Raw genomic sequence first — 12,734 nt, forward strand, 5'->3', positions numbered from 1 at the left:
GGTTTAGTGGTATTTTAATAATATAAACCATGTGAGCAGGGATGATTATTATTCATGAAGCGCGTGCTCATGTGTAATTTTTTTTATCTGAGAAATTTGACTGAATTGATCTAATTTTACGAAACTGGTTTTATAACTAACAGTAGAAATTATAATAAAATTGTACATTTATTTTCTAGGGTGAATTAGATACACTTGCGGCAACTCTCAAACAGCTAGAAAATCAAAAAGGTGAAGCTCAGAAAAGATTAAATGATCTCAAGAATCAGGTAATATTAGTAAATCATTTGTATTTAACTGATTGTTTATATATATATATAATGTTGCTCATTTATTATTATTTTAATCAATTTTTTAGGCTTCAATTTTAATGATTAATATATTATATATTGTGGCTTTAATTAACTGATTATATATATTTTTTGCATTAAGGCATGTTGTTGCTTTGAATGTGAAATTTCATTTTTTTTTTATTAATTTTTTTTTTTAAATAAAATTATTTGTTACATTTTTGTTTCTTTATTAGATTGTTAGAGTACAATATTTATTTTTGATTTATTTAACACTTCATTAATTTTCTATTTAAAGATACGTAACAAGTTAATTTGTTAATCAGTAATTTTTTGGCTCTTGTTAACATTATTATATGTTTAGTATAAGTGACTGATTATTGTAGAATCAGATCAATTGCCATGTAAATAGTTTATTTGGAATAGAAAATTATTTATGGAAATCTATTTAATTTTAATGAAAATTTATTTTTAATTATATTAAGAATAATGTATATTCCCATACTATTATTTTATTTAGTTTCTGTAAAAATGTTCATTTCAGTATTTATTTATAACAATGCAGAAGATAAACTGACCTCTCTCCTCCCATTATTATTACGGTGCACACTTGTAAGATTATGGGTGTTTGCTAATTATAAGTTTAAATTGAGCAGTGAACAATTAATAATGAATAAACAAGATGTATTTATTCATTGATTTATGGGTATTAACAGTAAATTGATTTGTGACTGAAAATAATCATAGCATATACATCAGTGGAATCACATGATGCAAAATGTGTTGTGAATTTTTTAGTTAATTCATTGATAGTAGCCTAATAGAGTCGCACAGCATTAAAATATAATTATAGGTTCATATTGGGTCAAAGGAATAGAATAATTCGTTTAGTATGACATAAATTTCAGGGGAAGTAGTTCAATCATTTTTATTTTTGTTCTAACATTTTTGTTATTGGTGCAAGAATTACCACATATCAACAATTGTACCCTTATTCTAAGTTAACATTATTTTATGAAATTATTGTTGTTACAGTACTTGTTTATGTGGTTTTACATAAAATTAGATTTTGTTATGTGTAATGAACAACAATTTGAAGTAAATGATGCAAAAAGTAACAATTTTTGCATGCTTTGTTGTGAGCACCAGCTTTTGCTTAAAATTATAAGCATTCTACCAAAAAATTTTCAATCATAGTACTATTATTTAATATTATTTAGTTACAATAAAATCACAGTATTAGGTATATTTCATAAGAAAGCTATCTATTGTAGGGTACCATGATTTGACTGCTGGAAAATTTTGACTTATCTTCACATTTCATATCCCCCAGAACACAAAACTACTGTCAGTTCAAAAGTTTATATACGAGTATATATTTTCCGTATTATTGCGCCAATCACTTTCAAATTGATACATAAAATATAATGACCCAAAATCTCAGTCGAGATCATTAATGGGCCGTGGGGATGGAAATGGGGGACTTTTTTGAAAAAAACAAAATATCACTATAACTTTCTTATTAAGTAAAATATCAAATTCATTTAAAGTTCGTACTGTTCTTTGAATAAGGACCTAAAACTTATTTAAGTAAAGTTTTTTGATATCACCAACCATTGGCCCAGGGGGTGGAAAAAACAGGGTTTTGAAGACAAAAAATCATATCTCCCTTAATAGGCACAGTATCAAATCGGTTTAAAGTGTTCGTTAGTCCTCTATACATTACTTAAAACTTTTATCTAAAACCAATATTTATATGACCAATCCTTATGGCAAGAGATGACCAAAATGTTGCTGGAATTGTAAGATGGGGCTTGTGTGCTAAACATGTGAAACTTGTGTTTTGCAAATCATATTAATGTGAAATTTCAGAGCTACATTACACACATTGTTATTTCATATATACACCGATTGAAATAACTCATTTAGGGGGGGAAAAATTGTTACCTGGACTTTTATTAGTGGAAATGGTAAAAGGTCTTATAAAAATGTAAAAAAAATAAATGCGTTAGCAGTGGTGGTGGAGGGTTGATATGGGGGTTGGAAAGGGGATGAAAATGGTATTATTGTGATTTCCGGCGAAAGTTGATATAAAAAAAAAGTATCAAATACAAAAGTTGTATATCATGCAAATTTCTAAAATTTTTCTAGAGGTCACTTTTTAACATAACCTCAGTATTTCAGAGAAAAATGTAAAAAATCGTATTATTTTTAATTTTTATAAAAATAATTTAATTTTGATGAAACTTGGTGAACATGTCTTAACTTTCTGTGTCTTAAATAACCACAAATTTTTTTAGATAAAAAATATCAAGACGTTTCAGAGATATTCATTTCTTCCGGTTCAAAACACTTTTTTTCTTTTTTTAAAAATTTTACTTAGAAAAATCATTATACAGAGTTCTCCCGGTGCTCATTTTTTTCATTTTGACGTATACTTTTTAGTAAAATAAAAAAAAATCCATGATCACAATTCAAAAACATGCTCAAAAATGTAAAACAAAAAATGACTTTCAACAATGAATTTTTCAGTAATTGTTGATAATTTATTTAAATCTAAAAAAAAATTCAAAACTGTATATCATTGTTTGACCTGAAACATTGTTTTTGTACCGTATTGCTATAAACATTCAATTTGAATAATGAAGCTTCAGATTAAAAAAATAATAATAATTTTTTATAATTTGTTTGCCATAGAATTTATTAGTGTACTTATTTGTTTTTTATGAATTCATAGATGTAAAGACATTTTTTTTTGCTTTCAAAATTTTTACAATGGACATTTACAGTTAAATAATACTAGGCTAATCTTGGTCTTTTTGGCAACTTTTTAACTTGATCTTCATCGTCTGATCCTTCATTAAACTGGGTTTCTTCAATATCACTAAATTCCTTGGGTAATTGATTTTCTGGGTTCAAAAAAAGACTTGGCTGCTTGATTTCATGTGAAACATCTTCGGAATCACTGAAATCTTCCAAAATTTTGTCAAGATTTGCACAATTGTCTGAACCATGACATTTTGTCCATAAATCTGTACATCACAGTCCATGTTTTTAACACCCATCTATTACCTTCACAACTAGTTTCGCAGCTGCAAGAGTAATCTTCAGGTATGACTGAGACATTAGTATTTTGGAATTATTCGCAATTTCTTCTTTCCAGCCCCACTTAGTTGTAGTTATTTTGTTTCCAAACCACATTTGAAGCTGAAAGTAAGCTCTATAGGAGTGTTGTGTAGCTGCTCCAACAGTTGGTGGTAATTTTTCTAATTTAAAAGTAGATTTTACAGTTAATACTTTGTATTGCTGAAATCGCAAATCATCCAGAGATAATTTACCATTTGTGCATTTGTAAATAGATGAAATTAATTTACAACCATTTCGAGCTATGACTTTTGGCTCTGCATTAGTGTGAAAAAAGGCTTTACTAACACTGTCAACTTGGGAGTTTTAATCAGTGAATTCAATGTTGTTTTTTCCTTTGCCTGCAAAAGCAAATGTTGTGACAGCCAATAAAACAATGGAAAAAAACAACAATAGAATGATAATTTTCATACTTAAAACTATTTGATGATTACATAGAGTTGCTTACATTGCTTACATATATAAGTAAATTATTGCATTTGTTGAATTTAATTGATTTAATAGAACCAAAAGACCTTGGCCAATGACAGTTTTTTTTTTGTATTCAACGACTCCTGTTGCTGCATTTATAAACCTTACTTTTTTCGACGATTTCTATTGCTGTATTAATAATTAATTAATCTGTATCTTCTTCTGCTTGTTTAATTGTGTATCCTTCAAATCTAAATGCTTTTGAGAACTCTATTATTCATTTGTATTTTTATCGTTTGAAAAAAATGTATTTTGTAAAAATTTTATTTTTGTGTGCAGTTCAATATTAAAAAACGAGCACTCGAAGAATTTTTTGACTTTAAGTGTTCAGCTGTTTTTGTTGAAGATGCAGTTGAGTTTTCATTATCAACATGAAAAGTGATAGACTTGCAATGTTTTTGCAATATTGAAACTAGCCTATTTTCACGAACGAAAACACTTATTTCGAGTATTCGGTCTTCAAAACGAGACTGAGAGAGAGTCCTACCACTCCCCTCTTTGGCTTTTCTATATGACCAGAGCAGCTGTTCTGGAATGAAATCAAGAGCTGAAAGAAAGATGGGGAACTAATCCTGTCTAAGATAGCCTATTAGACCTTTAAATATTCAGTGCATATGCTGCATGCCCACTCGCCTCTCCTGTTTAGATCCTTCGGTACACAAAATTATTCGACTTCCAAGTCAAACAATGAAACGATTCCTTTTGTATTTTTTGCTCTGTACAATTGAATGGTGTAATTAGTTTTGAATTTTTAAAAAAATTCAAAAATTAACTTCAAGTCAAAACTAAGTCAAAATTAAATTACTTTTGCGGAAATGAAAAATAAAAAAGAAGATTTTTCTTTTTTTTGGAAGGAAATTTTGAGGTTATGTTAAAAAAGTGACCTCTACAAAAGTTGTAGATTTTTGGATTATCTACTACTTTTGTATTGGATACTTTTTTTGATGTTAACTTTCACCAGAAATCGCAATAATACCATTTTCCATCTCTTTTCAACCCTTCACCACCACCACTCACGCATTTATTATTTTTTTTGTTTATTATAAGCCCCTTTACCATTTCTACTTATAAAAGTCCAGGTAACAATTTTTTTTCTTTTAAGTGTAATTTGGTTGAATTAATAAGAATTTATGATTCCAAAACTTGTTTATTTTGCCAGCATTTGATTAATTGTAGCAACAGAAATTTATTTATTAAAATAGTCTCTAATGTTATATACCTAATATATAATTAACTTTTCTAAAAATAAAGCCATTTTTTTTATACATCTTTGTAGATTTTACTATCCACTGATGATTTTTATATCAAATTACACTTATCTCTAGGGATGGTGGTTATATAAATTTTGAAAAATAGACTAAATCATTGCGTCATAATTAGTATTGTTTTTTGTTGGTGATCTTATGAAATAACTACTTCAGCCATATGTTGGTTGTTGGACTACTGGTCTGTCCTTTTTGCACAGAATATCGTGTCTTGGTTAAGTCATGTCATATTGGCATCAGTTTTTACATAATTAGAAAAACTGACCAGTATATGGTAGAGAAGTATATGACCTTTTGTTACAAAATATGAGAATGAAACGCATTTATATTGCATGGAATGGGTATAAAAGTATTGGTTGGCCAGGATTGGTTGATCGGGCATTTTTGTATGACATTTCAATGTGTTCTTTATATCTGGATGAATGTCTTCTCTTGAGGACAGTGTAATTTTTATGTTCATTACTCTGACTACTACATATGTTCCAGCTGCATATGTTAGCCATATAAGTAAGGTAAAATAGTGCTTTTTGGCTTGGTACAAGGTGTGTTTTTAAAGTAAGGTCTGTTTTGAAATAAAAACAAAGGAAAAACTTTAATAGTTACATATAAACTTTACTATTGCATATCTACTACTTACTTATTTACCTAGTTGCCTTCAACTTCAACACATATTTCATAACGTTTCACTTGCTTCTTCAAGAGATTCTGCCGCCAGTGACTTAAACCATGCAGTAATGTTATTTTTCAATTCATTATCATCACTCCTTTGTGATGCAAGGCACTGTTTAAGGTGAAGAAAACAATAACTGAGAGCTAAGTAAGGGCGGTAAGGTGGATGAGTGAAAATTTACCAACAAAATTTTGCCATTTCCCTTGCTTGTCTGATGCAGTGCATGGTCGAGCCATGCAAAAATAAAATTCTGTAATTTACCTTCCTACGTTGTTTGTTTTTTTAGGTCTTCTAAGATCGATTTATTTTTCTTTTTTATCTAAGATTTGTTTTTTAAATTTATTTTAATTTTTTTCTAAGATATGATTTTTTAATGTTTTGTAATGTGTACTGGCATTCCCAGTAGTTCCAACATCACTAGTTTGACAAGCAAAATAACCTTTATGTCGCAAAAAAACAGTAATCATAAGTTTCCTTACCAAACTTTCTTTTTTTGAACTTCTTTAGTGTATGAGATAATATGAATGCTGCTTTATCTCGATGTTCGAATAAAAAAAAAATTAAGGTTTAATCTCCAGTAATAATATGATCAAATAATTCATCTTCATTTTTATAACATCCTCAAAATTCATGCCCTGCAGCAGGGCATTATTCTGTATGTATGAATCTGTTAAAATCTTCTGCACTTGTCTGGCATACAATTTTTTATAGCCCAATTTTTTAGTCAAAATCACAATTGTGCCTTTGAATTTCAGCTGCAAAATTGTTTTTTGTCATCTGATTACTCCTCTTACTTCACATTTGGCCAGATCACAGTGTTAGTAGCATTTATTAAGATTATATTCATTGTTTATATCAATCCATAAATGGATTAACAACGAAAGTGACAACTAACAATTTACGAAAACGTTACTATAAACAGCTAACAACTTTAAGTGACTAAACTATTGTTAATAACAGCTGACTGTTAATTGAAACAACTGAGCTATGCAAGCACCATTTCTTTACATCGCATATATAGGTGGCAAATTCAAAACGGGCCTTATTTTAAAAGCACACCATAATTAATAAAATTTATCATTAACATAACTATGAATAACTTTGTTGTATAATGATACAGGACCAATATCTAAATAATCTTTTTGAGTTTTTAATTAAATATCATTTTGTGAAAGTTTTCAGTCAAGAACATTGATTGGTTTAAGGTTTCATGCTACCTTTATTTTTCATCAGATAAGTATTATCTATTCTATCATGTATTAGTATAGTGGACAATCAGAATTGAAAATTTATCGGTTTAAATGTTTTAAAATTAAATTCAAACTAGTATCACTATCTCTAATGTTTTTATGTTATATAGCTTAATTGTAATAATAATGCAGGGTTGAAATTGTACATGAAAAAAGCAATGGATTTGAATGAATTTGTTATAGCATTAAAAAAATATCTTTCAAAAAATTACTCCAATTTTCCTGAAAAAAAATCATGATGTTTATCAAATTAAAAAATATCCCAAGGTATTTTAAAAATTATTTTGATTGAATTTGGTAAAGAAAGTCCAGCAGAAACTACAGATGTTGGTATGAATCATATTTGATACAGTAAAGTTAACAAATACTGCTGTTTTGTACGTCGTAAACTCTTACACTGGAATACCGTAAAATCTATGAATGCCCTAAAACTGATGAAAACAATATACTAATATTATTGTTCAATTTTACATTTTATCACCTATTGAGAGGCCATTATTGAACCTGCTTTGTTATGTGCTGTATTTAAAAATGTGTTTAGTTGTCTTTTTTTTCAGCTTTTCTAGTAAATATGAAAATGTTTTCCATAGTTCACTTTTATCATGACAGTTGTTCTCATTTTTCCAAGCGATAATAATTTATCCTATTGTTTGCCCATTAACTTTTTAAAAACAAACTATACAGACAGGGTTTTCCTCATAACTTTTCCAGTTAATCACATATTTTATTGGCATTACATGTGCTGTTAAAATAATACAATACAGAGCATAAACACTATGTAGAACATGTGTTTCTAGAAATTAAACTACAGCTGTTTTTGAAGTAAAGACAAATGTTTAGTTAAAAAATCCTGAATTCTATTCACTATGTGCATAAAGAAAGAACAGTTCAAAAGTTCTAAAGATAATTCAAACATCTTGGCAAAAATTACTTGCCTCTGCATATTTCTGTGTATGGGCCAATGAACTGAAAGGTAAAAAAACACACACTGATAGTTTTTGTTGCACGTCTGAACTGCTGCCAATTACTATGTTACTTATTAATGATGCATTATATTAAATTTATCAAGCAATACTAGTCCACCAGTTGAAATGTAGTTGAAAAAGGAGTGAATATATTTAGGGAATATTTTTCACAAAATAGTAAAAAACTAGAAAACAGGGTGTAATATCTATAGTTTATCTTCCCAGTTGCAGTTAGTTAATTATTTTAATGAAATACAAAATTAATTGTATTAGTGGATTTTAATGTCCTTCTGAATATTTCTATTTAATTTTAAATTACGAGCCCCCTCAATAAATGCAAATCAGTGAATAACTTGGTGATGGATATTACTAATAAAAGGTTGGCCCAGGTTTTAAAATGGTTCTCAGGTTATACGATACTGCTTTATAAACAATATTTTTTGCACTTAGTAATTTTTTATTCATCTAACCATTGCATTATTGTTCACGCTGTGCCCGCCCTGTAATTTATATCAGAAAGGGAATTTAGCCTTTAACTCCTACCAGATCTTCCCTCCTCTGTAAGTCCAGAAAAAGTGAAAAAATTGGCATAAATAATTTTTAGAAAGTTAGCTTAGTTTAGCTATTGTGTTAAAAAGTTTTTTCTAGTATTTTTTATCTGCTAGCTTTAAAAAGTAAACATACTTTGTGTAATCTATAAAGATGATATTATTTTTTTCATTTTGTACTTTGCTTTTATTTTTATTTTTTGTGTGTTTTTTTTACGTAATGAAGTCGCATCATGTTTTTTGTTGGATTGATTTTTTTGTTTTATGTTTTTATACAATAATGGAATATGTTAGTGGATTTTTTTTCATGTATTTTTGGTGTGGATGTGCATGTAGCGAGCCTTGGTAGAATCCGAACTAAGTGATATCAAGATGGAGATTGATGCAGAACAGGCACAGGTAATTGTTAAATTTTTGTATTATGGTTGACATACATGCAGTCTCAAGTTTTTTTATCTACTTTTTCTTTATTTTTGACCTTCGGGAGTGATCAGAATTTTTTAATTAGTTTCTTTTTGCTCTTTTTTTCTGTTTCAACACATGAACAATTTCATCCAGGTTGATATATTAATTTTTTAAATATCTTTTATTAATCTTAAGTATTTTATTATTGATCTTTAATAAGGTTCTATCAGTTGTTTCTCTTATGTGTTGTGGAGATAACTGGAAACAAATAAATGAATGGTGGAGTGAAAATCTGTTATGAGATTGAAGGGACCAATTCATTTGCTTATTCCAACAGATATTTCATTTGAGTCATATCTGTTGTTACCTGTTATTTATCTATAATGTATCTCAACTAAGATAATCTAATTTCCGATCTGTGGAAACTTGCTGCTGCAGTACTACATAAAAATCTTATAAAACTGAAATAAATTGATCTCTTTTATCTGTGAAATAGAAATTTTACTTTGCAAATATATTTTTACTTAATAAATTTGTATAAAGGTTGAACTGTTGAATTCTTCTGGTTTTAAGGTAGCGATGAGGCTTTATCAAGAACTGATTATTTTTTATCATACTTCTCACTACATGCAAGATTTTTTAATCCTTTTCTTTTTGTTATTTTTATTTTAATTTTTCAAATGAGCTTTCTCTGTTTCTCATTTCAAAAAAATTTCACTCTGGTTTTTAAAGTTTCATTGTAATTAGCACCTCCCTTAGAATATTTATACAAGAAAAAAATTAAATAAACAGTTACACAACTAGCAAATAAAACATTTTCATGCTTAAAGAGAAGAAGACCTTTAGGTAAATAAGTATTTCTTTTCAAAACATATCAGACTGGTTATTGAAGAAAAGTAGCTTACCTAGTGACTTTTAATCCTAGTCTCCTTTGAAAGCAGACCTCCCTCCCACCTTTTGTAACTTCACATGTTTAACTCGGCACTCTTTCCATTGCCAGATATACTTTTTGTAATCTTCTTCTGGATTGGTGACTTAGTACATTGGATCATAATTATATATATCCTCTTGACTGTCAAATTGGAACCCTTTCATCAGGATCTTCAGCTTTGGCACCAACTAGAAATAACAAGGAGCTTTGTTTGGCGAGTATGAACATGACGAACCTGTAATCAAGGATTTCTTAGCCAAACAGAAATTTCTAAGAAATCCTTAATTATATTATTAAGTGGATGGATGGGTGGGTGTTATTGCTATACAACAGCCATTGTGTTTCTAACAGTTTTGGTCTGGTTTCTTGCACTAAACTGCATCATGAAGACAGGTAGAACCTTCAGATAGTATTGTTTTTGGATAGTTTGGCCTTCTGGTGCATATTGATGTTAGGTTCTGCTGTTGTCAGGATCACTTTAATTTTGTACTTCATTTGGCTTCCTTCATGTAGGAAATTGATGGTGACTTTTATTATGACAACTGAGCTTTAGTTTAGAGGCGACAGCTTTGGGAAAATGGGAATTGGAAAATTCATGACAATGTACTTGCTCATGCATCATAAATTTCAGCAGGCTCCTTACTCAGTGGAAATGGCTCCCTGTGATTTTTGGCTCTGTCGTAAGTTTAAAATTCCACTTAAAAGAGATTGTAAACAAAGAAGAGGTTAAAGAAATGTAACAAGAGGACTTAAACACTACTCACTAAAAATGTCTTTAAAGATGCTTCTAAAAATGAAGAAATTACTGGGATAACTGTATTTCATTGAAGGGGACAAGTCATCGAACTAAATATAGGTAAACTATTTTTATTTTTATGATCCAAGATCAGATATTTTTTGATCAGACCTCATACATAGTTTGAATGAACTTGATTATAAAATGTAAGTATCCTTTATTTCACTGCTACAAAAGGATAAAGTTTCACTCAATATATTCCCTTTTAAGGAAGATCTATGTCCATGTATTATTTATTAATCTTCTGTAGTTAATCATAAACGTTCACAGTTACTTAGATCAGCATTCATCTACCAGGTCGTTGTTTTACGAATACGTTGTTAATAACAAATTACATTAGCCATCTTATACCCTATGTAATTTCTTGTTTTGTTGATTTTTTTCTATTGTTTTGCTAATTCTGACGAAAGTGTTTAAAAATAGTTATAATTTGCTTTTAATTGTTGGAAATAATTTTTTTTTTGTTTTTTAAACCTTTTAAATTAAGAGAATTTTAAGATCTATGTTCTCTTATTTCAATTTTATGAGTACAATTTGACTACTATATGATGGCATTACATTAAAAAATTATTTACATGAGCAGATAAATGAAATGCATGAAGATACTTCTCATACTATTTGCACAGCTACAGCAGATTTGCTCACAACACTTTCATCTGAGAAGAGTTGTCTAAATACATACCCTGTATTGTGGTTGTCTTAATTAGTTATGCTCATACCATTGCTTGTACATGGTGAGTGATGTTAGTTTTGAATGCCTTCTGAAAAACATTTGCATGGTATTATATATTTTTAGTATCAAGTTTTGTTTTATACTGGTTTAAGTTGATTATTTTTAAATAAGTTTTTACATGACAATGAATTAACTGCAAAGTATTTATAATTCCTTGCAGTTAACAGATAATTGTTTTTTTTAAAAATATTTTTAGAGTTTGTGATACTTTTAATTGTTATCTTATAATTATTATAATGTTTGAGTGATTGATACTTTGAGTTTTTACAGTATACAAAATTAAATATTATATTCATAAGACTGAATTTACTAAAATTAACTCACTTAAAATTGTGTTTGTAAAATATATATATATATATATGTATATATATATGTTATAAACATCATTTTCATTTATTAATAAGAAAATAAAGTCAAAATATTATAATTTGCATCACTACAGTACATTAGAATATACACTCACCCAAAATAGTACAATGTCATTTTTCTTCTATTAATTCATATTCATTTAAAAGTTATTTACTTGTATTATGAGAACATATTCTTTATCAGATTTAAAATGTAAAATATTATTAATATACATCAACACAGAACATTACAATTTTTCAAACTCATCCAAAATAGTAAAATGTAAGTTTTCTTCAGTGAATTTAAGTCCATTGATGGACTGTTAACAAGACCATACCCTTTGTCATAACTCAAAACATTTATGCATTATGACTTGTTACCAGCATATGTTTCTTCCTTTAAAAAATTTATATTAAAACTTGTGTCTGTATATTTAAAATTATATCTGTACATGTCTTTGAAAATACCAAAATACAGTCAGTGTAGCGAGTCAAAACATATTTGAGTTTTGTAGCATTTGTGTAGTTCTCAATTACATTATCAGTCAAATAATTAAGAAAAGACTGCTGCTTGGGTACTGTAGGCCACTTCAAAATAATTATGGAAGATATTAAATGGCTGTAATTTTGATTAGTGTTATTGTAACCAGAACGTTGAACCGGAATGTTTTTATGTCAAAACTTTTGCGTTTTTGTGACCTTTAAATTGTCTCAGCCCACCTCAATTTAAAATTTTTGAGTTACCCCATCAGGCTTGAGGATGTGGTGGTCTCAAATTAAAAGATAGATTGTTTTGTGGCAGAAAGAATTGCTAAATTTCATTATTGCTTGTTTAATGGTGGAAAAAATATTTATGGGTTTCCTTACTTTACTAACGCATATATTTGCACATGATAAAATGAATTACCAAGTATTCCAA

The 12,734-nt window shown here is 28.5% G+C and overlaps 1 protein-coding gene across 3 annotated transcripts in view; it reads left to right on the top strand.

Moving 5' to 3' along the window:
• Nucleotides 1-12,734, top strand: part of Eps-15 (Epidermal growth factor receptor pathway substrate 15) — a 190,279-nt gene that overhangs the window by 128,202 nt on the left and 49,343 nt on the right. For 2 of the 3 annotated variants that reach the window (XM_075360152.1, XM_075360150.1), the window contains exons 11-12: nt 180-269; nt 8,940-9,002. In XM_075360152.1, coding sequence (XP_075216267.1) covers nt 180-269; nt 8,940-9,002 — 153 coding nt within the window. The remainder of the gene's footprint in view (nt 1-179; nt 270-8,939; nt 9,003-12,734) is intronic. The other variant, XM_075360151.1, reaches the window with a different exon arrangement.

This window comes from Lycorma delicatula, chromosome 3 (assembly GCF_047948215.1).
Source record: "Lycorma delicatula isolate Av1 chromosome 3, ASM4794821v1, whole genome shotgun sequence".
NCBI lineage: Eukaryota > Metazoa > Arthropoda > Insecta > Hemiptera > Fulgoridae > Lycorma > Lycorma delicatula.